The sequence below is a fragment of the Schistocerca americana genome, chromosome 9, assembly GCF_021461395.2.
Source record: "Schistocerca americana isolate TAMUIC-IGC-003095 chromosome 9, iqSchAmer2.1, whole genome shotgun sequence".
NCBI lineage: Eukaryota > Metazoa > Arthropoda > Insecta > Orthoptera > Acrididae > Schistocerca > Schistocerca americana.
In genome coordinates, this window is record NC_060127.1 from 3,517,878 (window position 1) to 3,544,571 (window position 26,694).

The 26,694-nt window shown below is 44.4% G+C and overlaps 1 protein-coding gene across 1 annotated transcript in view; it reads left to right on the forward strand.

Annotated features, from left to right (window-relative positions):
* LOC124550846 (alpha-(1,6)-fucosyltransferase) overlaps nt 1-26,694 on the forward strand; it is a 315,823-nt gene that overhangs the window by 206,180 nt on the left and 82,949 nt on the right. The window contains exons 4-5 of the mRNA XM_047125574.1: nt 19,000-19,143; nt 19,219-19,319. Of these exons, the coding sequence (XP_046981530.1) occupies nt 19,000-19,143; nt 19,219-19,319 (245 nt within the window). The remainder of the gene's footprint in view (nt 1-18,999; nt 19,144-19,218; nt 19,320-26,694) is intronic.

Consider the following 26,694-nt stretch of genomic DNA (forward strand, 5'->3'; position numbering starts at 1 on the left):
CGGAGGCCGAATCACTGTTGTGCAGAGCCTATGAACGACTATCTCGAAAAGGGCTAAGCTAGTCGTATGTTGACGTGCTACTGTCGCGAGCGTCTATGGAAAAAGATAGGACGGTCAAACTGCCACCAGGCGCTAAACGGTTGGACGTCCACGACTCTTCACAGAACGTGAGGAGCGGAGCCTCATCTGCTCTGTAAAGCGGCAACCCTTCCGAAAGAGCACAACGCTGGTGGACGCGCACGTGTTTCGGAGACAACGTTCAGCGTACGTTTTTGAACACGGAGCTCCGTAGCAGAGCATCCCTACGTGTTGACATGCTGACCCAACGACATCGTCAGTTGAGATTGCAGTGGGTACGGGACCACCGGGATTCGACCATCGATCAAGGAAAACGTGACGGCTCTTCAGGTGAATCATATTTTTGCTACACTAGGTCGCTGATCATCTCCACAAACGCAATCATCTAGCTTACCGCCCGATCGAAACGTGCATCGCGCCACGAACGCAGGCTGTTGGGAGCAGTGTTGTGCTACGGGAGACATTGTCCTGCGCTCGCATGGGACCTGTGGTAGTGATCCGAGACATGCCGACAGGTGCGTAGCACCTGCAGACACCTGCTGCCACATAACTCCGCAAATCTACAGTGAACTGTAGAATCTGTATACTCAGACTCGGTGATACATTGGGTTACGGAGATGAAACAAGTGGTCATAATGTTTTGACTGGTCAGCGTAAATACCCCGTTGTCCGTACGCACCACGACTCACGAGAGAAATTAGGGGAGTGGTTAACTTGGTACACTCTGAACCGTCGACAGCTGCGGTATTGTCATAGTTGTCTTACTGAAAGGTAAATTTACGAGCGGATAGACGCTTTAGCAGTCGAAGAGTATCTGCCTACGACGAGGAACATTCAGCTGCACCGCCCACTCTGAGAACGGACTTCACCATTCAGACAACTGGACGATGACGGCTGTGCCAGAACTGCTGATACTTCCCACGAGTTGAACATCAGCCATGTTTCAATGTTTGCAGTCGCCCAGGAACCTCTAAGCAGTCGCAGAGGTACCATGTTTACCAACAAATACGATCAGAAACGTTTGAATATGTCGAAATCACATTTAGACTAAGGGCTTTCGAAGAGGGTACATTTTCTGTCACATAGGAACTCGTAATGAGACGGACCACAAAGTGGTGTCTATACTTCTCACGTCACCGTAATCTAAAACAGTTGCTCCTAAACTAATATTCTCAGAAAAGGCTCCCTAACGCTTAAATTCATGTTGTTGTTGTTGTTGTTGTTGTCGTGGTCTTCATGTTGGAGATTAACAATTCCCCCTCCTCCGCCCCCCCCCCCCCCATCTGATACGCTCTTCTTGGTATTAACAGTCACCATTTCATATCCTCCTTACCACGACCATCGCCAGTTATTTTGCTGCTCAAATAGCCAAACTCCTCTACTACTTTCAGTTTTTAATTTCGTACTTTATGACTTAATTCGACTACATTCCGTTACTGTGGCTTTATTTTTATCTGTGTTCGTGTTAGTATCTTTTATTACCTATTTTCAAGAATACCTCCAGATAATCTTACAAATCCATTGTCATCTCCGATAGCATTAAAATGTCACCGGCAGACGCAGCTTTTGAAACTTACTGGCAGACGAAAACCTGTATGGGGAACCGGGACTCGATGCTTTGCTTTTCGATGACAAGTTCTCTACCGACTCGACACGATAAACACGGTTTTAATCTGCCGTGAAGGTTCGAATCAGTACACACTCCGCCTCAGAGCGAAAACTAATTTTTGAACTGTTAGTATCATGTCATTTCTCACATTTCTCACGGGTTTCGTGTATTACTTGTTCTACACGCAGAATGAATAAAGCTAGCGATAACGCTACAACCCTGCTTCTCTGGCTTCTCAACTGCTCTCCTCATTTCATGTCTTACAACTTCGGTTTCTATTCAGGTTCTAGATAATCTGTGCGTCCTCTATTTTATTCCTGGTAACATCTTAAAATCAAACTGCGTATTTCGATAAAAACTGTGAAAAGTCTTTTCTACGTGTAAAAATGCTATAAATATGGGTTTGTTATTGTTCAACCTGTACGTACACTCTTGAGAGATCCTTCGAAACTGATCTTCCCCCAACTCAGATAATTCGTGTAAATAGTTTGCAACCGTGACTTACTAAACTGATGGATCGGTGATATTCACACCTGTCGGCTTCGTCCTACATTGGTATCGGCATTCTTAAGTTTCTCGTTCAATCTGATGGTTTCGTGGTGACGCCAACTGGCACTGACGGCGAGGAGGGGCAGTCCTCTCCCGGACCCCTGGCGGAGGAGGCCTACACTACAGCGGACACAGCTGGGTGGATAGGGGAGGCGAGTGGCAGAGGTGTCCACCAGCGAACAGAGGTATGGCTGCATCATCGTAGCTCTGTTTGTCAATTACGGTATTTTTGTTTACTTTAGAAATACGTGTTAAAAGGAATTCAGTTCTCGCAAGATTTCCATACGAACTATCTCTTACAAGGGAACTTCCCCATCGCACCCCCCTCAGATTTAGTTATAAGTTCGCACAGTGGATAGGCCTTGAAAAACTGAAAACAGATCGATTGAGAAAACAGGAAGTTGTGTGGAACTGTGAAAAAATAATACAAACTGAGTAGTCCATGCGTAAGATAGGCAACATCAAGGACAGTGGGATCGCAGGAGCGCCGTGGTCTCGTGGTAACGTGAGCAGCTGCGGAACGAAAGGTCCTTGGTTCAAATCTTCCATCGAGTTAAAAGTTTAATTTTTTATTTTCAGTTTATGTGACACTCTTGTTTTCATCACTTTTTTGGGATTGATTATCTCATCCACAAGAAAACCTAAATCGGGCAAGGTAGAAGAATCTTTTTACACATTCGCCAAGTGTACAAGTTAGGTGGGTCGACAACATATTCCTGTCATGTGACGCACATGCCGTCACCAGTGTCGTATAGAATATATCAGACGTGTTTTCCTGTGGAGGAATCGGTTGACCTATGACCTTGCTATCAAATGTTTTCGGTTCCCATTGGAGAGGCACGTCCTTTCGTCTACTAATCGCACGGTTTTGCGATGCGGTCGCAAAACACAGACACTAAACTTATTACAGTGAACAGAGACGTCAATGAACGAACGGACAGATAATAACTATGCAAAAATAAAGAAAGTAAAATTTTCACTCGAGGGAAGACTTGAACCAAGGACCTCTCGTTCAGCAGCCGCTCACGCTACCACGGGACCACAACGCTCCTGAGCTCACATTGTCCATGATGTTGCCTATGTGGCCCATGGACTACTCAGTTTGTAAATTTTGCTTATTTTTTCACAGTTCCACACAACTTCTATCTGTTTTCTCAATTGATCTGTGTTCAGTTTATCAAGGCCTATCCACTGTGCCAACTTATAACTAAATCTGAGGGGGGTGCGATGGGGAGGTTGCCTTGTTAGTAACTTTATTAATTCACCATTTCTTCCTCGTACATTAACATCAATAAAATAATGTCATCCACACGTTTAAGCATTTAAAATTGGGATGTGTCGCTGTGAGACGAGAGAGAGAGAGAGAGAGAGAGAGAGAGAGAGAGAGAGAGAGAGAGCGAACAGCGTTCTTTTATTTTTCAGTGCTCATCTTTTGTCGATGACAAATCATGTCTTGGCAGCAGAGATGTATTTGCTCAAGTTAACGCTTAATCGGTTTGCAGAAGAGATGAAAAATAGTGTGTTAAATAGTAAACGTTTACCTGATGTTTAGCAAAATATTAATTTGCTCGCTAACCGGCTTTTGGTTTCTTAGCCACCGCTATGTTACAATTGAATGTCGCAAAGACAGATAAAAATGACGTGCGACTTATATTATGGATACTGAAGACACGCGAAAGGTTCAGATATAGAGTTTTTACAAAGGAAATCTTTTACATTTAATTAAAATTGGAAGTGCATATCGTAACATTTGTAACCTAATATTTGCATAACTAAATCCTACATTAACTGACAAGGGAACCTCCCCATCGCACCCCCGTCAGATTTAGTTATAAGTTGGCACAGTGGATAGGCCTTGATAGACTGAACACAGATCAATTGAGAAAACAGGAAGAAGTTATGTGGAACTGTGAAAAAATAAACAAAATATACAAACTGAGTAGTCCATGGGCTACATAAGCAACATAGTGGACTATATGAGAATAGGAGCGCCGTGGTCCCGTGGTAGCGTGAGCAGCTGCAGAACGAGAGGTCTTCCCTCGCCTGAAAATTTTACTTTCTTTATTTTTGCATAGTTATTATCTGTCCGTTCGTTCATTGACATCTCTGTTCACTGTAATAAGTTTAGTGTCTGTGTTTTGCGACCGCATCGCAAAACCGTGCGATTAGTAGACGAAAGGACGTGCCTCTCCAATGGGAACAGGAAACATTTGATCGCAAGGTCATAGGTCAACCGATTCCTCCACAGGAGAACACATCTGATATATTCTATACGACACTGGTGACGGCATGTGCGTCACATGACAGGAATAAGTTGTCGACCCATCTAACTTGTACACTTGGCGAATGGGTAAAAAGATTCTTCTACCTTGCCCGATTTAGGTTTTCTTGTGGATGAGATGATCACTCCCAAAAAAGTGATGAAAACAAGAGTTTGTCACATAAACTGAAAATAAAAAATTAAACTTTTCATTCGATGGAAGATTTGAACCAAGGACCTTTCGTTCCGCAGCTGCTCACGTTACCACGAGACCACGGCGCTCTTGCCTTTCTCTTGTCCTTAATGTTGCCTATCTTGCCATGAACTACTCAGTTTGTATATTTTGCTTATTTTTCACAGTTCCACACAACTTCTTCCTGTTTTCTCAATTGATCTGTGTTCAGTTTTTCAAGGCCTATCCACTGTGCCAACTTATAACTAAATCTGAGGGGGGTGCGATGGGGAGGTTCCCTTGTGAGGAAAAAGGGCATTCTTAAATGCAGTTTCAGTTACGCAAATATTAGATTAAATTTAAAAATTTAATTTCATTTTGGTATTATATTTCTGTTATCTGTTATATTTAGTAGTAATGTTTACATAAAAGCTCAGTTTTTCATTTTTTAGTTAAATACAACGATTTCCGTGCGACAAAAGGATACGACGAACTTCGGAACTAAGTGAGATGGGGTGGCTTGTATGCCTCGACAACACAGATAGTCGTACTGTAGATGCAACAACATGTGGAGAGGGCAGCAGCCTTTCCAGTAGTTGCAGGGGCAACAGTCTGGATGGATGGCTTGGTCTGGACTTGTAACGTTGGCCAATTCCCGCGAGGGCGTGCAGGTTCCCTGTACGGCTAACCGATGATGGCATTGCTCTTTCTTTGTTTTAACTGATCAAGGCTATCGTCGCCCCTGTGCCTGCGCTCTTGGTGGGGGTGTATCTAGCTTAGTGTTCTCCTCCAACGTGGCAGCTTCACAAATTACCGAGACGCACCATGCGTAATAACTCACTTATATTAAATGAAAAAAAAACAGGTATTACTGCTAAATTAGATTGAAGCATGCATTTCAGAATAATTATAGGGGATTTGATACAGTGAGAGGGAGGTAAAATGACGTTTACAGGTTTACAATATTCCTGACTCACATTACAAAATGGCATAGAATTAAAAGTTATTTAAGAAAGGTTGTAAAAAGACATTCGAATGGGGCTGCCATCACTACATTACAAATTCATTGTGTTTTTAGTGTCATAAATTTTACTGAGAGCAGTAAAGACATACATTATTGTAGGATGAGGAACTTGATCTGCAGACGGGTGGGAAAACTGTATTTATTATATTGTATGGAATACACCTTGTGGGAGGTTGAATTTGATCAATCGCGGAAGTTCAAGCGGCCCGCCACATTTCTCGCAGCGTAGAGTGTAGACGATAGCACATGACACTGGTCAGCCTTTGGCTCGCGTTCCACCCTTGCTACCGTCCGATCTCCAATTTTTGTATCGCCCTCGTGTTGGATTTTAGGAAACCAAACCAAGAATACGTTTCGCGGCTCCACCCCTGGGGATTTTGCGCGCACAACGGCCCGATTGGCTAACTTCAGTCCAAATTAACAATACCAGATGCGAATGCAGATTTGTGTAAGTTATGGATTTGTGAGCATACTGTAGAGATTTCCGCACTTCGTGACTGTTATGGATTAGGTTCGAAATTGTCTGGATATCATAGATTTCCTTAACAAGGGGGCCGCGTAGTTGCAGAGCATTGTTGCCGGGTATAACAGGCGACTTCATTTCGCCAGCGACCAGATATACAGGGTGTTTCAAGAAGAACTTTAGAACTACAACAGTTTATTGAAGGAAGATATAGAGCTGGGTTTAGTGTTATTTTGTAGGGAAACACATCAAGTTTTTTTTTTTTACCTTGAACTAAAGATGTTGTATGTGGCTTCCGTTCGTTATCCTGTACACATTCCATCGGAAGTCAGTTTCTTCCCAAACTCGCTGTAGAATTGCAGGTGTAACTTGTTCAGTGGCGGCGTAAATAAATTCTTGCTCTAATGTTCAGGCAGAGAAGCCGGCACAGGAGGTACAAATATGATGTCCTTGATGAATCGCCACAACAAAATCGAGTGGTGTCAGGTCTGGGGAACGTGGGGGCCATGTAATTCGCGCATCACGGCCAATCCAGTGATTGGAAAGCGGTCACTGAGAAAATTCCGGAAGTCAGCTAGATAGTGGGGTGGTGCACCATCTTGCATGAAGTACACATTTTTCTTGGTCATCCTCATCAATCTGTGGTATCAAAAATTGTTGTACACTATCCCTTTGATGGTTCTCTCACGGAAAAAGGGCCGTACACTTTGTTCTTGCACCCTCTTTGTATTAGGGGAGTTCAAAAAAGAAACGAGCCGGAGTCATAATTACAGAAACCAGTACCTGTATGTTAGAAGTATTGACCCTGGCTGTTGAGACACTTGTCCCACTGTGACGCAAGGCGGTGAATGGCTCTCTCATAAAATTCCCGGGGCTGCAATGTTAACCAGTTCCGCACTTACAGCTGGACGTCGTCGTCCACACGAGTGTTGAAAAGAATGAAGATGAATTTTTCGGCTACACATAAACTATAGATGAGACAAACCACAGACTACCTTAATCATCATCATATCGCTCCCATGTAAAACGTTTTCTCCCAGGCAGATAATCGCAGGAAAGACTCCTTAACACTTAAATTCGCACTCAATGCTAATATTTTCTTCTCCTTGTCTGTTATGCTCTCCTTGCTATTGACAGCCACCATTTCATATCCTTTCTACTTCGACTACTGTCATTTATTTCGCTATCTACTTTGCAAAAGTCGCCTCCCACTTGTACTTTCTCATTTTCTACTTTAATTTCCTCAGTAATTTCCTTGTACAGCTACTCTCTAGCATTGTTTTAATCTGTGTACGTCTTATTGCATCCTTCGAAAAACTATAGATTCCCGTCACCTAATCTTTCAAGTGTTTAGCCATCTCTCAAAGCATATCAGCTTCACCTCCAAACAAAGCTTTTGAAACTCCCTGGCAGATTGAAACAGTGTGTGTGTGGGGGGGGGGGGGGGGGGGGGGGCACTGTGACTCAAACCTTGGACCTCCGCCACTCGCTGGAAAATGCTCTGCAGACTGAGCTATCACGATCCGCCATCCCACCTTTTTTTACTTCCCCCACTAACACTAGCTCTCCTGCATACCTTGCGAGATTGACACTCTTGCAAGATAGGGTATCTCGAAGAAGTGGCTTAGCCACAGCATAGAGGACTGTTTCGAGCATGAATTTTCGCTCTGCAACGGAGTGTGTGCCGCTTTGAAACTTCTTTGCAGTTTAAACCTCTGTGCCATACAAGGACTCTACCAGTGACCCTCCGAAAACGCAGTTTTAGTCCGGCTGGAAGTTTCAAATCAGTACACACTTCGCTGCAGATTGAAAATTCAATTTGGAAACAGTTTGTATTCCTTCCCTTGGATCATAAATTCGTTCCCAAATTTCCCGTGGATTTCGTATTCTGTGTCTTCTGAACAGAAAATGAGTAACACTGAGATGGACCTCAGTCGTGTCCCACTAGTTTAGCATCTTCCTTTTATGCCCAACTGCTGCCTGCTTTCTGCTCGAGTTCTAGATAGCTTTTCATGCCCATATCGAACTGCAAACCTTGATGAAAATGAACAAAAAAATCTTTCCTACATCTAAAAATACTAAAATGTGGCTTTGTCTTTCTTCAACCAGTCTTCTCTTAACAGTCTGCAGCGCTTTGCGAGTTCCTTTCAGACCGACACTCGCCCAGGCTCACTGCTACCAGTTGTTCCACTCTTCTGCAGATAATTCGCGTCAATGTTTTGCCACAGTGACTCACAGTTCGGTAATATTCACACCTGTCTTAGCTTTCCTTCTTTGGTATCGTGATTATTGCGTTTCTCGTTTAGTCTGATGGTTTTGTGGTCATGCCACCTGCTAAGACGAGGGGTGAAGCAGCAAACTCTACCGGCGGAACTAGCGCCATCTGGCAGGGAACGCCTGATTAGATACCGGACCAGCAGAGACCTCTACCAGCGGAGCGGTGAACAGCAACAGGGCTGCCAAAATCGAGCGACTCGCGTTGGTTTATATGATTATTACAAAACAAACTGCATCGTCGTTTCAGTGTTTACCAGTTACCTCATTCTTATGTATTTCGCTTATTACAAAGTACTTCTGTGCTCACAAGATTTAATACAAATTTTACCTCTTAACGTACACAGGACTTTATATTCAACATTCTTTCCACGTAAATTAATACTAACGCAATTCCATTGTTCATTTTGATCTGCGCTGTAGAGTGAAGGTTTTTTTTTTTATACATTAATCAGTATTATAATAGCTGTACTGCATTGTGGGATCAACAATTTAAAAAGAATAATTAACTTTTTCGCAGTGTAACATCAATAGTAGAAACTTAAGAGAAATCCGTCAATATTTTTAATTTCATTTATTGTAGATTAGCAGACGTCTCGCAGAGATATTTGAAATATTTTCCATGCTTGGTGAAGGTTGTGACAGTCTGTTTCATTAAGCTCAGTTTGATGTTTGGACGTGGTAATATATATAATTTCTTTTTCTTCAGATCCACGAGAGAAGAGCCAAAGAACTTGTCATAGTAGTTACGATATATACTAACCAGTTCAACCATTGCCAACGAATTAGTAGCTGTATGAAATATATGGGTCAATTACTAAAATCGCTTAGAATTTAGAGTATTTTTTAAAAACTGAGCGATAATCGTAAAACGGTATTTTTGTTATATTAGCATTGAACGCACCGAAAAGAGCAAGAGTAAACTACTTAGTTACCAAGAGAACTTGTTTTCGTCTTTGGCCTATGTTTTATCATGCATTTCGTTGTGCTACAGAGATAATTTAAGAAAAAATACTCCTTATACGTTTTTTGAAATTTATTCAGTAAAGCATATGACATGAATTAGTAAAATCGGTGAAAAAATAAGATTTTGATATATTCAGTATGACTGTAAAAAGTCTTTAATGCAGTATTTTTCCCTTTCTTTGGCAACCAGTACTTCTGCAAGTGAAGATTTGAAATTCCGTGCAACGTTTTGACAGTGAGATGTTTCCAAGGATAAAAATTTATTAAACTACCTAAAACACACAGCGTACATTTTCAGCACACCCTTCCCTTGAAATGACACATCTCTAGGATTACACCAATATAAAAACTTTAAAAAATTATTTACTCGTACGATTTTCACCGATTTTACTAATACATATGTCATATGCTTTACGGAATAAATTTCAAAAAACGTATAAGGAGTATTTTTTCGTAAGAAATTGATTACTCGTACGAGTAAATCAGTTTTTAAAGTTTTTATATTGGTGTAATCCTAGAGATGTCATTTCAAGGGAAGGGTGTGCTGAAAATGTACGTTGTGTGTTTTAGGTAGTTTAATAAATTTTTATCTTTGACCGTTGCACGGTATTTCAAATCTTCAGTTGCATACACAAAAACATAATTTTAGGAAAAGGAAAAAAATGAAACTTATTATAATGATCACTGTTTGCAGCAGCATAATCAGGCTGTGTTTTGTAGTTTGCTGGTGTGGTCCACGTGGGATCCGAAGCCCGGACCCCACGAGGGTTCCCGGCATGCTCCACATGCCAGGGAGAGGTGGAGGCTAGGGGCCAGGGAGTCTGAAAATTCCAGCGCCGGCCGAGGCGCTGGAACGTTCCAGACTGTAACCGCTAGACCACCGAGGACCCCGACCGTGTGTGGCTCCGGCAGTCTGACACTTCCTGCTGTGTCTGTGTTTACACCGGGCACAGGCCGAGGTATGGCCGGCTGCACTGCGGGCGGACGCCCTGTGTTTACCTCTGCCTGAAGCGAGGAAGGCAGACTGCGCCGTGTGCGTGACGTCACACTGCAGGTCCCCATACGAGTGCCAGCAGCCGTCTCCGTTGGGAGCGAGTAGGGCGGGAGGGAGGGAGGGAGGGAAGGAAGGAAGAAGACTTTGTGACGTCACAAGTTCGCTAATGGGGGTCGTCACCATTGCGACTCACCTGCAAGTTTTGTTCTTTACTTTGCAATTGTTAATGGTACTGGAAGTCTTTGCAGCAAAGTGGTATATTAAAGAAAATCTCTTCTCCCCTTGTTTTTATTCAGTTTTCAGTGGCTGGTGATCGGACTGTCCTTGAAAGTATGTCAATAATGTTTTCGGATACTTGGAAATGTAGGCAAAGCAATTACGGCAGATTTATTGTGCGCGAACTCGTCTAAGGTATGGGAGCAGTACCTGACTTGGTTCACACGATGAGACTGCCATCAGGTAAGAGAAATGATGATTATTAATAATGACTTGGAAACAAATATTTATATGGTTAATCGGTTTGGCGAAGTCAGGAACGAAAAAACTACGATGTCATCTTGTTAACGCATTCGTCGTTTTCTGCAAAATATTTTTTTGGTCAAGAGCTGTATTTGCCTTTTTAGGCCAGGTGACAACAGAATATCGCCAAAGCAGATAAAATGACGTGCGAGCTACGCAGATATTACTGGTGTAGGTGATACGTGAAAATATCTCGAGTGTTTACAGTGAACGACAGATGAAAAAAATAAAGTTGAATTTGCATTTGTAATCTAATATTTGCATAAATGAAAGTTAAATTAACAAAGAAGGTGAAACGAAACTTAAATAAATTTTCAGTTACACGGTTAATACATTTGTAAAACTTTATTCTTTATGTGTGTATGAAATTTAAGAATGTCCACACCAGACTGTATTTCTCGGTTTCAGTTAAACGTAAAGATTTGTGTGTGACATACAAATGTCATGAACCATGGACATTGCGGAGGTTCGGTGTGGGGTGGCTTGCCCACCGTGGATGCACCCAGAACGGACGGGTATCTAGACAGACCAGTAGTCTGGACGGCTGACTAACGTGGCCTCGCTGTGCTGCTACTGCAAGGGGGAAACTGCAGCCGTCGTTTCTTCCCCGATGGCGTGTACTCGCTACGTTGACGCCTCGGTTCGTCGTCTGCGATACATGTGCTGGTACCGTCTACTGCGAACACATTGATTTTCATGTCGGGGACTCACTGTACATTAGGTGGCAAAAGTCATGGGATACCTCTTTTTGCCCGGCGCAGTGTAGTAACTCTACGTGGCACGGAGTGAACAAATAGTTGCAAGTCCCCTGCAGAAGTACTGAGCCACGCCGCCTCCACAGCAGTCCAAAATTGCGGAAGTGTTGCACTAACGGACCTGTTCCATTAATGTGGGCTGATGGTGGGTGTACAAATGAATTTTCGTGGGAAGTTAGGATAAAGTCGTAACGAGTGTTTCGTATTAATATGTAATTTAGTTATGCTTGGCTTACAGTGATTAGTACAGTGCTTACAGAATGGCTAAACCAGAAACTTGGACTGTCTTTAGGGGCTGTACGCTCGATGAGTGGTAGTACGTACGTAATGGCTTTGCGCCGTTTTTTTTCCGACGCTTCCATAGCTCTTGCATTTCTCGGCAATGGAGAGTCTGGGCTTTTTGCATTCCTTTCGATGCGAGCTTTCGTCTGACTTGGCATTTCTGCAAGTCCGAGCGTATGAGACGGCATCTTTCATTATTTTGTAATTTTCAACATAATACCGATTTTTATTTATAATGCGGCGAATTATGTTATTGTCTCACTTTGGGTCTTGGTGGTGCTCTAAAAGATCTGCACAGTAGCAGCCAAATCAATGATCCAGCTAAACGCCTTTCCACGCTACACCGGTTTATAACTTCATGCAAAGCTAATTCGTAACAAATCACGCGTATGCGCCTAAGGTTTTACGATGACGTGACAGCCAAACCAGTGCTGTGAGACGAACTTGCTGCACAGACATGGTCTGTCTGTTGTAGCCACAACCATTGTTTACGCATCATTAGTCTCGCAGTTGTTAGCGGTTCAGATCCGTCGGTATTTCCCCACACAACAAAGTTCGAACGAATAAACGTTTTACGTCAAAAAATTTCGGGTTTCGTGATGACTCCGCGAGTCAGCCAGAGACGACAAGGGACTGGAAAGATTAGTTGAATGGAGTAGAAAAAGTCTTGAAAATTGATTACAACATCGACATCTATAAATGTATAACACGGGTAATGGAATGTATTCAAATTAAACAGAGCGATGCTGTATTAGATTAGGAAGTGAGATGCTGAAAGAAGTATCAGTTGACGAATTTTGTTATTTGTGAAGCAAAATAACCGACGATGGCCAAAGTACAGAGGATGTGAAATACAGACGGGCAGTAGCGAGCAAAAGTTTCTTGATAAAGAGAAACATCGAATGATCTGAAAAGTGTTCGTCTGGAGTGAAACATGGATGACAATAAACGCTTCAGACAAGAAGAGATCAGGAGCCTTCGAAACGTGGCACTACAGAAGAATGTTGAAGATCGTATGAGTAGATAAGATTACTAATGATATACTGAATGCCGGAAAAGAAATTTGTCGCATACTTTGACTACAAGCGAGGGATCGGTTGATAGGGCATCGTGAGGCGTCGAAGTGTGGTGGTTGAAATGTGTAGAGGCGTGACTACAGCTAGGAGATGTGTGTGTGTGTATGTGACCTGAAAGTAGCCCTTCCTATTGTTGTTAAAATGGCTCTGAGCACTATGGGACTTAACATCTGAGGTCATCAGTCCCCTAGAACTTAGGACATCACACACATCCATGCCCGAGGCAGGATTCGAACCTGCGACGTAGCGGTCGCGCGGTTCCAGACTGTAGCGCCTAGAACCGGCCGGCCCTATTGTTATTGTCAGCATTCTTATGCAGTGCACTAATTTGCGATCGCGCGCCAGTGCTAAAGCCAGAATGTAATACTCCTCATATCTCACAAATGGTTCGAGATATCGAAGCAAGATTTTGACATGTGATAGCAAGCAAAGAGGAGAGTATTTTACCATATGGTAAACAAGCGGGACTTTGTCTGCCGCGACATACGAGTAACTGCACACTCTTGCAGTGGAATGATATATTTTTTTGTCGCCGATAGCTGGTGAAATGTGAATTACTGTGGCTTTGCGACAAGATAAGTGAAAAAACTAGACGTTTATAATTGTACCGAGAATGTGCTTCTTCATACTCTTTTGGCCTGAGTTCCGCATTTAATAAAGCACTGTTTCAGTATTCTGTTCAAATGTGTGTCAAATCTTATGGGACTTAACTGCTAAGGTCACCAGTCCCTAAGCTTACACACTACTTAACCTAAATTATCCTAAGGACAAACACACACACATCCATGCCCGAGGGAGGAGTCGAACCTCCGCCGGCACCAGTCGCACAGTCCATGACTGCAGCGCCCTAGACCGCTCGGCTAATCCCCCGCGGCAGTATTCTGTCGGAATTACGTCTGTATTAGAACGTTACCGAGGTGTGACCTTCTGTAAACTCCGATTTGTTTTACCAAAAGAATCCAAGTTTAACATGGCAATGAGAGTAATGTACAGGGTGTTTCAAAAGTGACCGGTATATTTGAAACGGCAATAAAAACTAAACGAGCAGCGATAGAAATACACCGTTTGTTGCAATATGCTTGGGACAACAGTACATTTTCAGGCAGACAAACTTTCAAAATTACAGTAGTTACAATTTTCAACAACAGATGGCGCTGCGGTCTCGGAAACTCTATAGTACGATATTTTCCACATATCCACCATGCGTAGCAATAATATGGCGTAGTCTCTGAATGAAATTACCCGAAACCTTTGACAACGTGTCTGGCGGAATGGCTTCACATGCAGATGAGATGTACTGCTTCAGCTGTTCAATTGTTTCTGGATTCTGGCGGTACACCTGGTCTTTCAAGTGTCCCCACAGAAAGAAGTCACAGGGGTTCATGTCTGGCGAATAGGGAGGCCAATCCACGCCGCCTCCTGTATGTTTCGGATAGCCCAAAGCAATCACACGATCATCGAAATATTCATTCAGGAAATTAAAGACGTCGGCCGTGCGATGTGGCTGGGCACCATCTTGCATAAACCACGAGGTGTTCGCAGTGTCGTCTAAGGCAGTTTGTACCGCCACAAATTCACGAAGAATGTCCAGATAGCGTGATGCAGTAATCGTTTCGGATCTGAAAAATGGGCCAGTGATTCCTTTGGAAGAAATGGCGGCCCAGACCAGTACTTTTTGAGGATGCAGGGACGATGGGACTGCAACATGGGGCTTTTCGGTTCCCCATATGCGCCAGTTCTGTTTATTGACGAAGCCGTCCAGGTAAAAATAAGCTTCGTCAGTAAACCAAATGCTGCCCACATGCATATCGCCGTCATCAATCCTGTGCACTATATCGTTAGCGAATGTCTCTCGTGCAGCAATGGTAGCGGCGCTGAGGGGTTGCCGCGTTTGAATTTTGTATGGGTAGAGGTGTAAACTCTGGCGCATGAGACGATACGTGGACGTTGGCGTCATTTGGACCGCAGCTGCAACACGGCGAACGGAAACCCGAGGCCGCTGTCGGATCACCTGCTGCACTAGCTGCGCGTTGCCCTCTGTGGTTGCCGTACGCGGTCGCCCTACCTTTCCAGCACGTTCATCCGTCACGTTCCCAGTCCGTTGAAATTTTTCAAACAGATCCTTTATTGTATCACTTTTCGGGCCTTTGGTTACATTAAACCTCCGTTGAAAACTTCGTCTTGTTGCAACAACACTGTGTTCTAGGCGGTGGAATTCCAACACCAGAAAAATCCTCTGTTCTAAGGAATAAACCATGTTGTCTACAGCACACTTGCATGTTGTGAACAGCACACGCTTACAGCAGAAAGACGACGTACAGAATGGCGCACCCACAGACTGCGTTGTCTTCTATATCTTTCACATCACTTGCAGCGCCATCTGTTGTTGAAAATTGTAACTACTGTAATTTCGAAAGTTTGTCCGTCTGAAAATGTACTGTTGTTCCAAGCATATTGCAACAAACGGTGTATTTCTATCGCTGCTCGTTTAGTTTTTATTGCCGTTTCAAATATACCGGTCATTTTTGAAACACCTTGTAGATTATGCTCGCAATTCGCCACTCATGAGTGAGCGATTTTCAAGTTATAGCAAGCTTTAGTTACGAAAAGTATAGAAAAGGTGTGTGTGTGTGTGTGTGTGTGTGTGTGTGTGTGTGTGTGTGTGTGTGTGTGTGTGTGAGAATTCCTAAGGGACCAAACTGCTGAGGTCATCGGTCCCTAGACTTACACGCTGCTTAAACTAACTTACGCGAGGAACTTAACTGGCAGACACTTGAAGGGAGACTCCAACTATTCCCTGAACGCCCACTTGCAAGTTTTCAGGAACGTTCATTAAATGACGAGTCGTGGGATGTAGTAAATGTTAAGTATCGCTACGGTAGGGGCTCTGAACTCGCCAGAGTTCACACACACACACACACACACACACACACACACACACACACACACACTCGAACGTCCAGCGGGAGGGGCCGCGCAATCCGTGACATGGCGCCTCACACCACGCGGCATAGTAAAGGTGGTAGACCAATGACCACATCGAAAAACTTACACAACTGTACCAGGCAATACATTCTTTTTGAAAATTGACTCATGAGCATTACACGAACAAAAATGTAAAAAAAAAAGTAGTTCGTACAAAGAGATGTTTGAAACATTTCTAGACGTTATTCCAACTATGGACGGAAGTGATACAAAAACGAACAACAGTGCCAAACGGGGGAATACGTCAAAAACGTGCAAGCACAGCGTTTTCTGATGTGAACGTAAACCAGACGTAATATATCGTAAGTAACGTCAACATATTTTGTAATAGATTGTTTTTAATGTAGAAAGGAAGCAGGAATGTAAAAATGTTTCATTACAGGCCACTGATAATGATTTATTTTAGTAAAACAAAACGCATTTGGTGACAGAAATACGTATTTACTTGTAGTTGCGAAGACGGAATTAAAATAGCTTCAATAATTGTTTCTGAAATAATCTCAGAAAGGTGTAGGGCTGTTCCTAAAAGAAACGTAAGTGGCGGGAGGGGGGGCAGGTGAGTTGTATAAACCAACATATAAGAGTGAGCGCCAGTAAAATGTTGCTCGTACTGTGTTCATTATTGTAGGCTTTTCCCCGTAACTGTGTTACGTCCATTACAGTTAACAGGTAGTACGTACTGCATCAAGTTTGGTTTCTCCTCTTGTCCCATCGTGGAATACCGTTTATATTCGATGATCCTGATATTGATGGATCGTCCGTTCATTCCAACATAGACTTTCCCACCTGCACGATATATTCCCGACATAGCGAGTAGTCCTTTGCCGACCTGAAACACACTTTGATCTTCTCGGTCGGTTTTAAAATAGCCTACATCTACATGGATACTCTGCAAATCACATTTAAGTGCCTGGCAGAGGGTTCATCGAACCACCTTCACAATTCTCGATTATTCCAATCTCGTATAGCGCGCGGAATGAACGAACACCTATCTCTTTCCGTACGAGCTCCGATTTCCCTTATTTTATCGTGGTGATCGTTTCTCCCTGTGTAGGTCGGTGTCAACAAAATATTTTCGCATTCGAAGGAGAAAGTTGGTGATTGGAATTTCGTGAGAAGATTCCGTCACAACGAAAAACGCCTGATACGCGCAGGAAAGAGGTGGAGCAAATGATAGTGATGCTAAAAATACTGAGACCCTACTGTTACAAGCAGGTACTGAAGGCGGAAGGGTTAGTGCAGCTGTAGTGTTTCAAAGAGGTTTCTGGGAATAGGAGTGCGAGTGATCCGTCGCTGTTACGGCCTTTCGTCCAGGCAGCGACGTGTGTTTCGCGACTTGTCAGACGTACCGGTAGTCACAGGTGGGGAGGCGCGAACTACTCGGCTGTCAGTCACTCACTCACTCACGAGCCGCACCCCGCGCACCCAAGTTGCTGTAAACAGCACTGCTCTCCCTTAAGATGTGCGACATTCATCCGATTGACTTATGCTGAAGTTAGGCAGCACGGTTACGCGTTCCGTATTGTATCCCGGTGTGATGTGTGTCGGTAACATCGTGGCCGCTGTATGGTGACGTACGGAAGTACCGAAAGCTAATAGCACTGTCTCGTTGTTAGTGGTATTCCCAAAACCACTCCCTTGTGATGCTTAGTGGCTAGGAGCAGCAGACTCCAGGTACTACGTCTGTATTCTGCAAATTGTTGTCAAGTGCTTACCACAGGGCACCACCCATTTCACCACATATCACGATTTTTTCCCGATCCATTTGTGAGTGGAATGTGGGAAGAACGGCAGTGTAAGCACCTCTGGCGAGTTCAGAGTCCCTACAGTAGCGATACTTAAGATTTACTACATCCCGCGACTCGTCATTTAATGAACGTTCCTGAAAACTTGCAAGTGGGCGTTCAGGGAATAGTTGGAGTCTCCCTTCAAGTGTCTGCCAGTTAACGTTTTCAATATTTCCGTGGTGCTCACGTATGTTCAGACAAACTTGTGAACATTTCTGCTGCCCCTTTTATAAATTCGACATCGCCTGTAAACATCCCAGAAAATTCGTGTCTAATGCAACCAGCCGTAGGTAGGAAATCAACCCTCTAGTAAGCACGCCGTTTTTCGCAACACGAGTGGGCGCCCGGCGCACTTTGTGCGCGTGGAAAGAATAGCTGTCATTATGTTACCGAGTTACCTCGCGTATGAGCAAAATTACAGTTTAATCTTAGTTTCACTAAACGGTGATAAAATAAACGTTTCATTGCTCACTCATTGCCGCACACAAGAGTTGTGCCACCGTAGTGACCCTCTGGAAGCGTTAAACGGCACAGTTCCCTCAGATCCGTACCAACCACTTATTTGATTACGAATTATGTTGCAGGTAACTCCTCGTTGTGGAACTTTGCTGCTAGCTCAGAATCTGGGTTTTTCCTCGCTACGTATTGTATATTACTGCTTCCCACTCGGATGTATGAGAACACAACTTATTACCATGTTAGCTGAAGCAGTAATGAAGGAATAGGAGTGAGCTCGCAATTGTAAAACGACTCGGGAACCGTATATAACAGTGTTGTTTGTGATTGGCGCACTTTATACACTGGCGCGCCCACTAGAGGGATAAACTCCACTCAGCTTCGACTGTTCTTTTAATTATGAGCTGCACTCCCTACGGTAACAGATATTAACTGGAACGAGTTACTTCAGATCAGCACACTTCTGTACACTCGTCACCCGTCGGCTACCATTTTACAGCTGCCGCTCGACATTGCCGGGTTTCTGGCCTACGGTCCTCTGGAAAATATTACTCGATGTGTCCATCTTGTGCTAGGTCGTTCTTGTCCACCCCATATATGGATCCACAGCTATTTTGTGTGCACTTTTCTAGCTGTGTCGTGTTTAGATTACTTGCTTCGGTGTGTTTCTTTAATTATCAAAATGCTACTGTGTAGATGTGGTGTGGTCGAGCTTTCGGTGAGGCGCACGCGCGCCCTTTGTCGCAGCAGGCGGCCGGAGCGGCGGCCATGAAGCTGGGCCGGCTGGGCGTGTGCGGGCGCGCGCTGGTGGCGCTGCTGCTGGGCTGGCTGCTGGTGCTGCTGCTGGTGGCCGTGCCCGCGCTGCGCGCCCCGCCCTCCGCCCCCGCCGCCCCCGCCGGCCTGGCCGCCGTCGGGGGCGGCCCGAGCGCACTGCTGGGCGGCGGCGGCGGCGCCGCCTCCGCCGACGAGCGCCGGCTCGAGGAGCGCCTGCGCCGCGCCTTCGCCGACCTCGACGTGCTCAAGCGCCAGCACCTCGAGCTGCGCGACATCCTCGCCTCCGTCAACATCGGGTGAGTCGCGGCCGCCTGCGAAGCGTCTGGAGGGTAGCGGCTTAAAGGGCAGAGAGAGAGAGAGAGAGAGAGAGAGAGAGAGAGAGAGAGAGAGGGGCGAATGGATAGTAGGGCTGTTGGCGGGTCCGCACTGCAGACAGCGACGGTTAATGCGGCGTGGTGCAAGTTACTGGGACCTGCCGATACTCCTCTGAGCCATTGGCAGCGGTCTCGATTCTGTGACATGCCAAAGTACGAGTTTCTCGAATACTTCCAGTATCGTCTCGAGGCGGGATACGCTGTTCCCATCCACACTGCGCGTGTGTCCTGGAGCACTGTTGGTCTGAATCACCTGCAGGTGGCGCAGATGAGTTGGAACAGCGAATCAGCAGACTGCAGCAACGTACGACATAAGTGGTCTGGTTTTGGGTCAAGCGTGTGTGCGCGGGTGCTGGATCAGTCGAGGCACATTGCCTTGCAGTGAGCAGTTTCCAGTTCAAAGATCTCTGTAACCTCGTCATTACTCTCGAAATCTTTACTAATATTCGATTTCTTAGTTACGGAAACAATTGGAAGTGGGCAGGAGGCTGTCAAATGTGGTGAGCAGTATGATGAGCCAATGTAGCATGTTGAAACTTCCTCAGATTTGCTACTGCCAAATTATCTCTCTTTGGACAGGTGCTTTTCTTTTGTAACACACCCCTCATCTCACGTGTTTTACATGTAGTTGTCACCTGTGGCGATGCGGTGTGCAGGGCGGCCCGCTCTCACGGCCGTTGCCGGCTCTCCTGGTCTCGGAGCCGCCACTCACTGCACCCCCACTGCCTCCATCATGCTCTGAGGAACATTCACACCGGCATCTGTGGCTCCAGTGCAGCTCGTGCGAGGCACCACGACGGCCAACGAGTATAACACGCTGCTTGCATACCACGTACATCCTTTCGTGACGATCATGTTTTCCGACGACAGTGGCATTTTTCAGCAAGATAATGCGCCTTGTGACAAGGCTAGGAGTGGTCCAAGGAACACAATGGCGAGTTCCAGTTGTGTTGACGCCCCAACTCGCCGGATCTGGGATGTGATTAAACGTGGCGTCAGAGCCCCATTCCCCGGAATTTGCAGGAATTAGGTGATCTGGCGTTGCCAACTCAGCGTGGAATTCGTGAAAACAGCAAACTGAAGCGTTTTCTGCGACAGAGGCAGAATCCGTGGCAGAGCAGTTGTGTCTTCAACAGCTGCCGACTGGTCTCGGTCTATGAGGAAATACCGCACTAGCCGTACACTGTGCGCAATAAAGCTGGCATCTACAGATTACTAGCGACCGAGGACGAAACATGTAGATGTCTTTCTGCACTTTATCGGAGAGAACGTCGTGAGATCAATGTTGGCTGACAATTGGCTAAACTAACAATGTACGAGAAACATTTCTATCGTGTTAAAAAATGATTTGCATGAGAGGTGTAACGCACACGATGCGGGCTCACCTGCAAAAATAAAAATTCAACCGCCCCCCCCCCCTAAAACAAAACATATAACCTGTCAGTAACTATCACAACTTTAATTACAGCAGGTGTATGTAGAAATTATTGGAATGCGTTTTACAATCTCACGCAATACAAACACATTGATTATTCTCTAACTGTTAAACAAAATTATTAAAACTGGGAAATAGTGTTAAAAATTAATTTGACACAATATCAGTAAACATAGGCCTGTAATTGTATCTGTTACCTGATGCACTTGTAAAAGGTCTCTGTGTTCACCTCGATCTCTAGTGGAACTGGACCATTGCGGGGGGTGGGGGTTGCCGTCCGTGATGCGGAGGTACTGATGATTTCAGCGGCATCAGTGGATTTCGCTCTTTCAGTTTCGGTACTAAGAAGGCCGAGTTCACTAAGTCTTTCTTGGGTCATAGAATTCCGCAGATAGTTCTTTATATTTTTGTGCATTGAAAATGAGCGATCAGCTGAAGAAACAGTAACAGGCTTGGTTGAAAACAGGTAATATGCTGTGCATACAGCTGGAACGCTACCAACTACGACGGAATTCTCTGTTACTGATACTTTTGTTGAGTCCAACTACACAGGTGAATGAGGCCATTTTTTTTTCTTTTTCAGAGCATTTTTGAAACGTATTACGTGGTCTGGTAATTCACTAGATAAATCCTCTTCAAATTAATTTTGAAGAATTACTCATGGATTGTAAATATCTTCGTTGGAAGCAGAACACTTCTGGGAAAATAATATTGAGGAAATGGATACCATTACGCATACCCTCAAATCTTTGTAGCTGGGCTACAATAATGCCCAGTTAGTCATTAAAAACAGTGGTTCTGAAATACATATTTTGTTCCTCGAGCCTCTCATCCTGACACAATTCACCAAAATGTTTCTTCACTATTCGAATTCTTTTATTTTGAAATTGTGATGAAATGCCCCCGTTATTGCCAGGGATGTAACTGATGACATTGCTTCGTCAAAATAGCAAGATAAGTTATCATGTACCTTCTGAAGAAGAGAACACAATTTATCAAGCTCTAAATTTTCCAGTTTTATCATTTGAAATGCGAAATTGGTACACTCTAGGTAGAGTCTTTGATTGGAGCACTGTCTGAAAAATGAATTCAAATTTCTCTAATTGGTTTTTCAAAATGGCATATACTCTTTTCTCTCCTTTTCTTACAAGGGGAGGCCGCCAATTGTGAAATTGAGATTCGATTCATACTGCGCATAATAAAAGCTCATGGCCAGAGGTGTAATGTGGCAAAGCACCAAGATGCACTTCTCAGCCGTTGTCGAGAAAATCGACAGTTAAAAGAAACCGCTGCGGTGAAATACTCTCTACGATTAATAATTTTCTACAGCGTCGTGGCGTAGCGGTAAGCGCTCGGGTTCGTAATCCGAAGGTCGGCGGATTGAATCTCGCGCCACGCAATTTTTTTATTATTAGTTTTTTGTAATTCAAATATAATAAATTGCTTATGCATGTTGGTGAAGGCGGATCGCTCTCCAATTGTACCGCCTCCATTTTTCCGTTTGTTTAACAGGGTGTACCAAAGCTCTCCCGTCCGCACTGATTTTCGACAATGTTATAAGTTGCGCTAGGGACCGCATCTACCTTCTTTCGAAGTTAGCAGGGAACTACGCTGTTATGCGGCGGCTCGTTTCGGCCCATTCAACATCTGTCCTTCAAGTGTAACGAGCGAGTAACGGAGTTTATATTTCATACCTGCCACAGCAAATTTGTGTTCGTGGGGTCTCTATTCCAATTCGAACGTTTGACTTACGCTATACGTATTCGTTTCGGAATATCGTTTCTACGTCTTCCGTTAACTATACGTGGTTAACATTATGACAATTAATAACATTTATGAAATACAACTTTGTTTGCGGAAAACATAATGATGTTCGAAGTCGCCAGTTTTTCCACGACAAACGACTTTCAACAAGTTATTATATGCATAATTGTTGCAACAGATTGCCCGGAATTTTATATATAATATGTGTGTGTGTGTGTGTGTGTGTGTGTGTGTGTGTGTGTGTGTGTGTGTACACACACATTTGAATTACAAAAAACAAATACTAAAAAAAAAGGTTGCATGGCACGAGATTCGATCCGGCGACCTTCGGATTACGAACCAGAGCGCTTACCGCTGCGCCACGACGCTGTAGAGAATTATTAATCCTAGAGAGTATTTCACCGCAGCGGTTTCTTTTAACTGTCGATTTTCTTGACAACGGCTGAGAAGTGCATCTTGGTGCTTTGCCACATTACACCTCTGGCCATGAGCTTTTATTATGCGCAGTATGAATCGAATCTGAATTTCACAATTGGCGGCCTCCCCTTGTTAGATATCGAACATTATTTCTGACACAGCCCTAAGTACATCGACATAAGCATAACAAAGGGCTTCAGCAGATTGGTATCTCGAAGACCAACGTGTTAGGTAAACCTCTTTTAAAAGTACAAGAAAATACTAAAACCCCAGCTTTTAAAACTATGATGGAGAGATACAGCGTTTCTCCTGCGTCGTACGTGTATACGCAGTATGCGTGACATATTGGCAAAACTGCCGTAACCCTCAGCACGGCATTTAGTTAACAAGAGTCTCTTTTCGTCTGCTTCACTTAAAAGTTAGTATTTCCTTTTAATATATCTAATGTACTGATCTGCAGTGGATAGGCACTTGGTGCAGGGAGTGGCGACTGGCCCTTAACATAGACAAATGTAATGTATTGCGAATACATAGAAAGAAGGGTCCTTTATTGTATGATTATATGATAGCGGAACATACACTGGTAGCAGTTACTTCTGTAAAATATCTGGGAGTATGCGTGCGGAACGATTTGAAGTGATCATATAAAATTAATTGTTGGTAAGGCGGGTACCGGGTTGAGATTCATTGGGAGAGTCCTTAGAAAATGTAGTCCAGCAACAAAGGAGGTGGCTTACAAAACACTCGTTCGACCTATACTTGAGTATTGCTCATCAGTGTGGGATCCGTTCCAGATCGGGTTGACGGAGGAGATAGAGAAGATCCAAAGAAGAGCGGCGCGTTTCGTCACAGGGTTATTTGGTAACCGTGATAGCGTTACGGAGATGTTTAACAAACTCAAGTGGCAGACTCTGCAAGAGAGGCGCTCTGCATGGCGGTGTAGCTTGCTCGCCAGGTTTCGAGAGGGTGCGTTTCTGGATGAGGTATCGAATACATTGCTTCCCCCAACTTATACCTCCCGAGGAGATCACGAATGTAAAATTAGAGAGATTCGAGCGCGCACGGAGGCTTTCCGGCAGTCGTTCTTCTCGCGAACCATACGCAACTGGAACAGGAAAGGGAGGTAATGACAGTGGCACGTAAAGTGACCTCCGCCACACACCTTTGGGTGGCTTGTGGAGTATAAATGTAGATGTACTGTCATCTTTTATTTGGCGAAAACCTAAAAAGCTTTCATTTATATTCATGTCACATGGCTTTTCAGTGACACCACGTGAAACTGTAACATATTCAAATATCTGTCTTTTTGTAATCTCCTGTGTTGTATCTGTAATAATAGAAAAGAATGGGGCAACTTTCTTTTCAACTGCGCAGGATAGTACATTTATTAATTCATAGGGTCTTTGCTGTTTCCTGTAAATCGTATTAAATGGTTTTAATTATGTCATTTTTATGCTCATAACATGCTTTTTTCCCCTATGACCTTCAGTATTTAAAAAACAATGAAATTCAGTTACTTTGAAAGCCCGCTAAAACGTCCCATTTGAGTCGTATGATGCCTTTGACGTCACTAGCTAGCCCACTGCCCCTGCTTATTGACAGTGTTGTCACGTTTTGCGATTTACGTTTCGGAAAATGAGTTACAGATGGTGAAAACTCCTGATGATTTTTATTTAATGTTCCGAACAATGAGATGATGATACCGAATATGGTTGCAACGCGCTTGTAGAGATGTACGTCAGATAGTAATCACTACGTGTGCGTATTTCTTCTGTGAGGATAAATGAGATGTAAGTAAACACGTCCTGTGAACACATTGTCGCTTGCAGCGTGATAGGAGGCGTGTCGGATTTCTAATGCCAAGTTCGCAAGAGCGATTCTCATTCGGGACAAGGTTTTTTGTCCGTTCTTTTCACTTAATAGTACTACTATCTCCTGAAGTTTACTTTATTCCTCATGCCGTCATGTAACAGCTATAAATTCTAAATCATACATTTTAATATCCATTTTCATTTATTAGCTTCATTTCACCCTATGATCAATTTGAGATGAATGACAAGGACAGTGTTAAGAATTTGTATTTCATGCCTGTTGTAGCTCTTATTCTGGAGAATAAGACCACATTATTCTTCCCAAACAGGGCGTTGAAGACAATAATTTGCCACACAGGCATTGAAATAAATCTGCGGTGAAGACTGAAAATTTGTGCCGGACTGGAACTGGGACCCGGACGCTCCTCTTCTGTCCAGAACGGTTGCCTCAGCCGCCTCAGCCATCCGGACGCGCTTCCGCCTTCCAGGGCTGATGCTCAGTTGTCAGCGTGCCACGCGCAACTAGCGCCCCCATCCTGTAGCATTCGCCAAGCCCCGCAGGGGTTCAGAAGATACGGTGCATCCGCACTGAAAGTGCCTGCAGCCACCCGCTGATACACTGAAGAGCCAAAGGAACTGGTACACCTGCCTAATGTCGTGTAGGGGCCCCGCGAGGAACGCAGCACGGCGGGGCGTGGACCCGACTGGTGCCTGGAGTAGTGCTGGAGGGAACTGGCACCTTGAATCCTGCAGGGCTCTCCGTAAATCCGTAAGAGTACGTTGGGGTGGAGATCTCTTGTGAACAGCATGTTGCAAGGCATCGCAGATATGCTCAATAATGTTCATGTCTGGAGAGTTTGGAGGCCAGCGGAAGTGTTTAAACTCAGGAGAGAGTTCCTGGAGACACTATGTAGCAATTCTGTACGTGTGGAGTGTCGCATTGTCCTGCTGGAATTGCCAAAGTCCGTCGGAATACACAATGGACATGAATGGATGCCGTTCATCACACAGAATGGTGACGTACGTGTCACCTGTCAAAGTCTTGTCTAGGCGTATCAGGGGTCCAATTTCACTCCAACTGCACACCATTACAGAGCCTCCACCAGTTTGAACAGTCCCCTGCTGACATGCAAGGTCCTTGGATTCATGGGGTTGTCTCCTTATCCGTACACGTCCATCCGCTCGATACAATTTGAACGAGACTCGTCCGACCAGGCAATACGTTTCCAGTCATCAACAGTCGAATGTCGGTGTTGACGGGCCCTGGCGAGGCGCAAAGCTTTGTGTCATGCAGTCATCAAGGGCACACGAATGGGCCTTCGGCTACGAAAGCCAATAACAATAATGTTTCGTTGAATGGTTCGCACGCTGACACTTGTCGATCGCCCAGCATTCAAATCTGCAGTAATTTGCGGAAGCGTTGCACTTCTGTCACCTCGAACGATTCTCTTCAGTCGTCGTTGGTCCAATTCTTGTAGGACCTTTTCCAGGCCGCTGCGATGTCTGAGATTTGATGTTTTACCGGATTCCTGATATTCACGGTACACTCATGGTCTTACGGGAAAATTCCAACTTCACCGCTAGCTCGGAGATGATGTGTCCCATCGCTCGTACGCCGACAATAACACCACGTTCAGTCTCGTTTAAATCTTGATAAACTGCCATTGTAGCAACAGTAACCGATATAACAACTGCGCCACACACTTGTCTTATAGGCGTTACCGACCGCAGTGTCGTATTCTGCCTGTTTACACATATCTGACCTGTCGGACGTGTCCAACAGGCCAGACACCATATATCAGTAATTTATCACGTGCAACTGTGTGATAAAAGACTAGGTCATTATTATAGAGTGAAAGCTAGTTCTCCT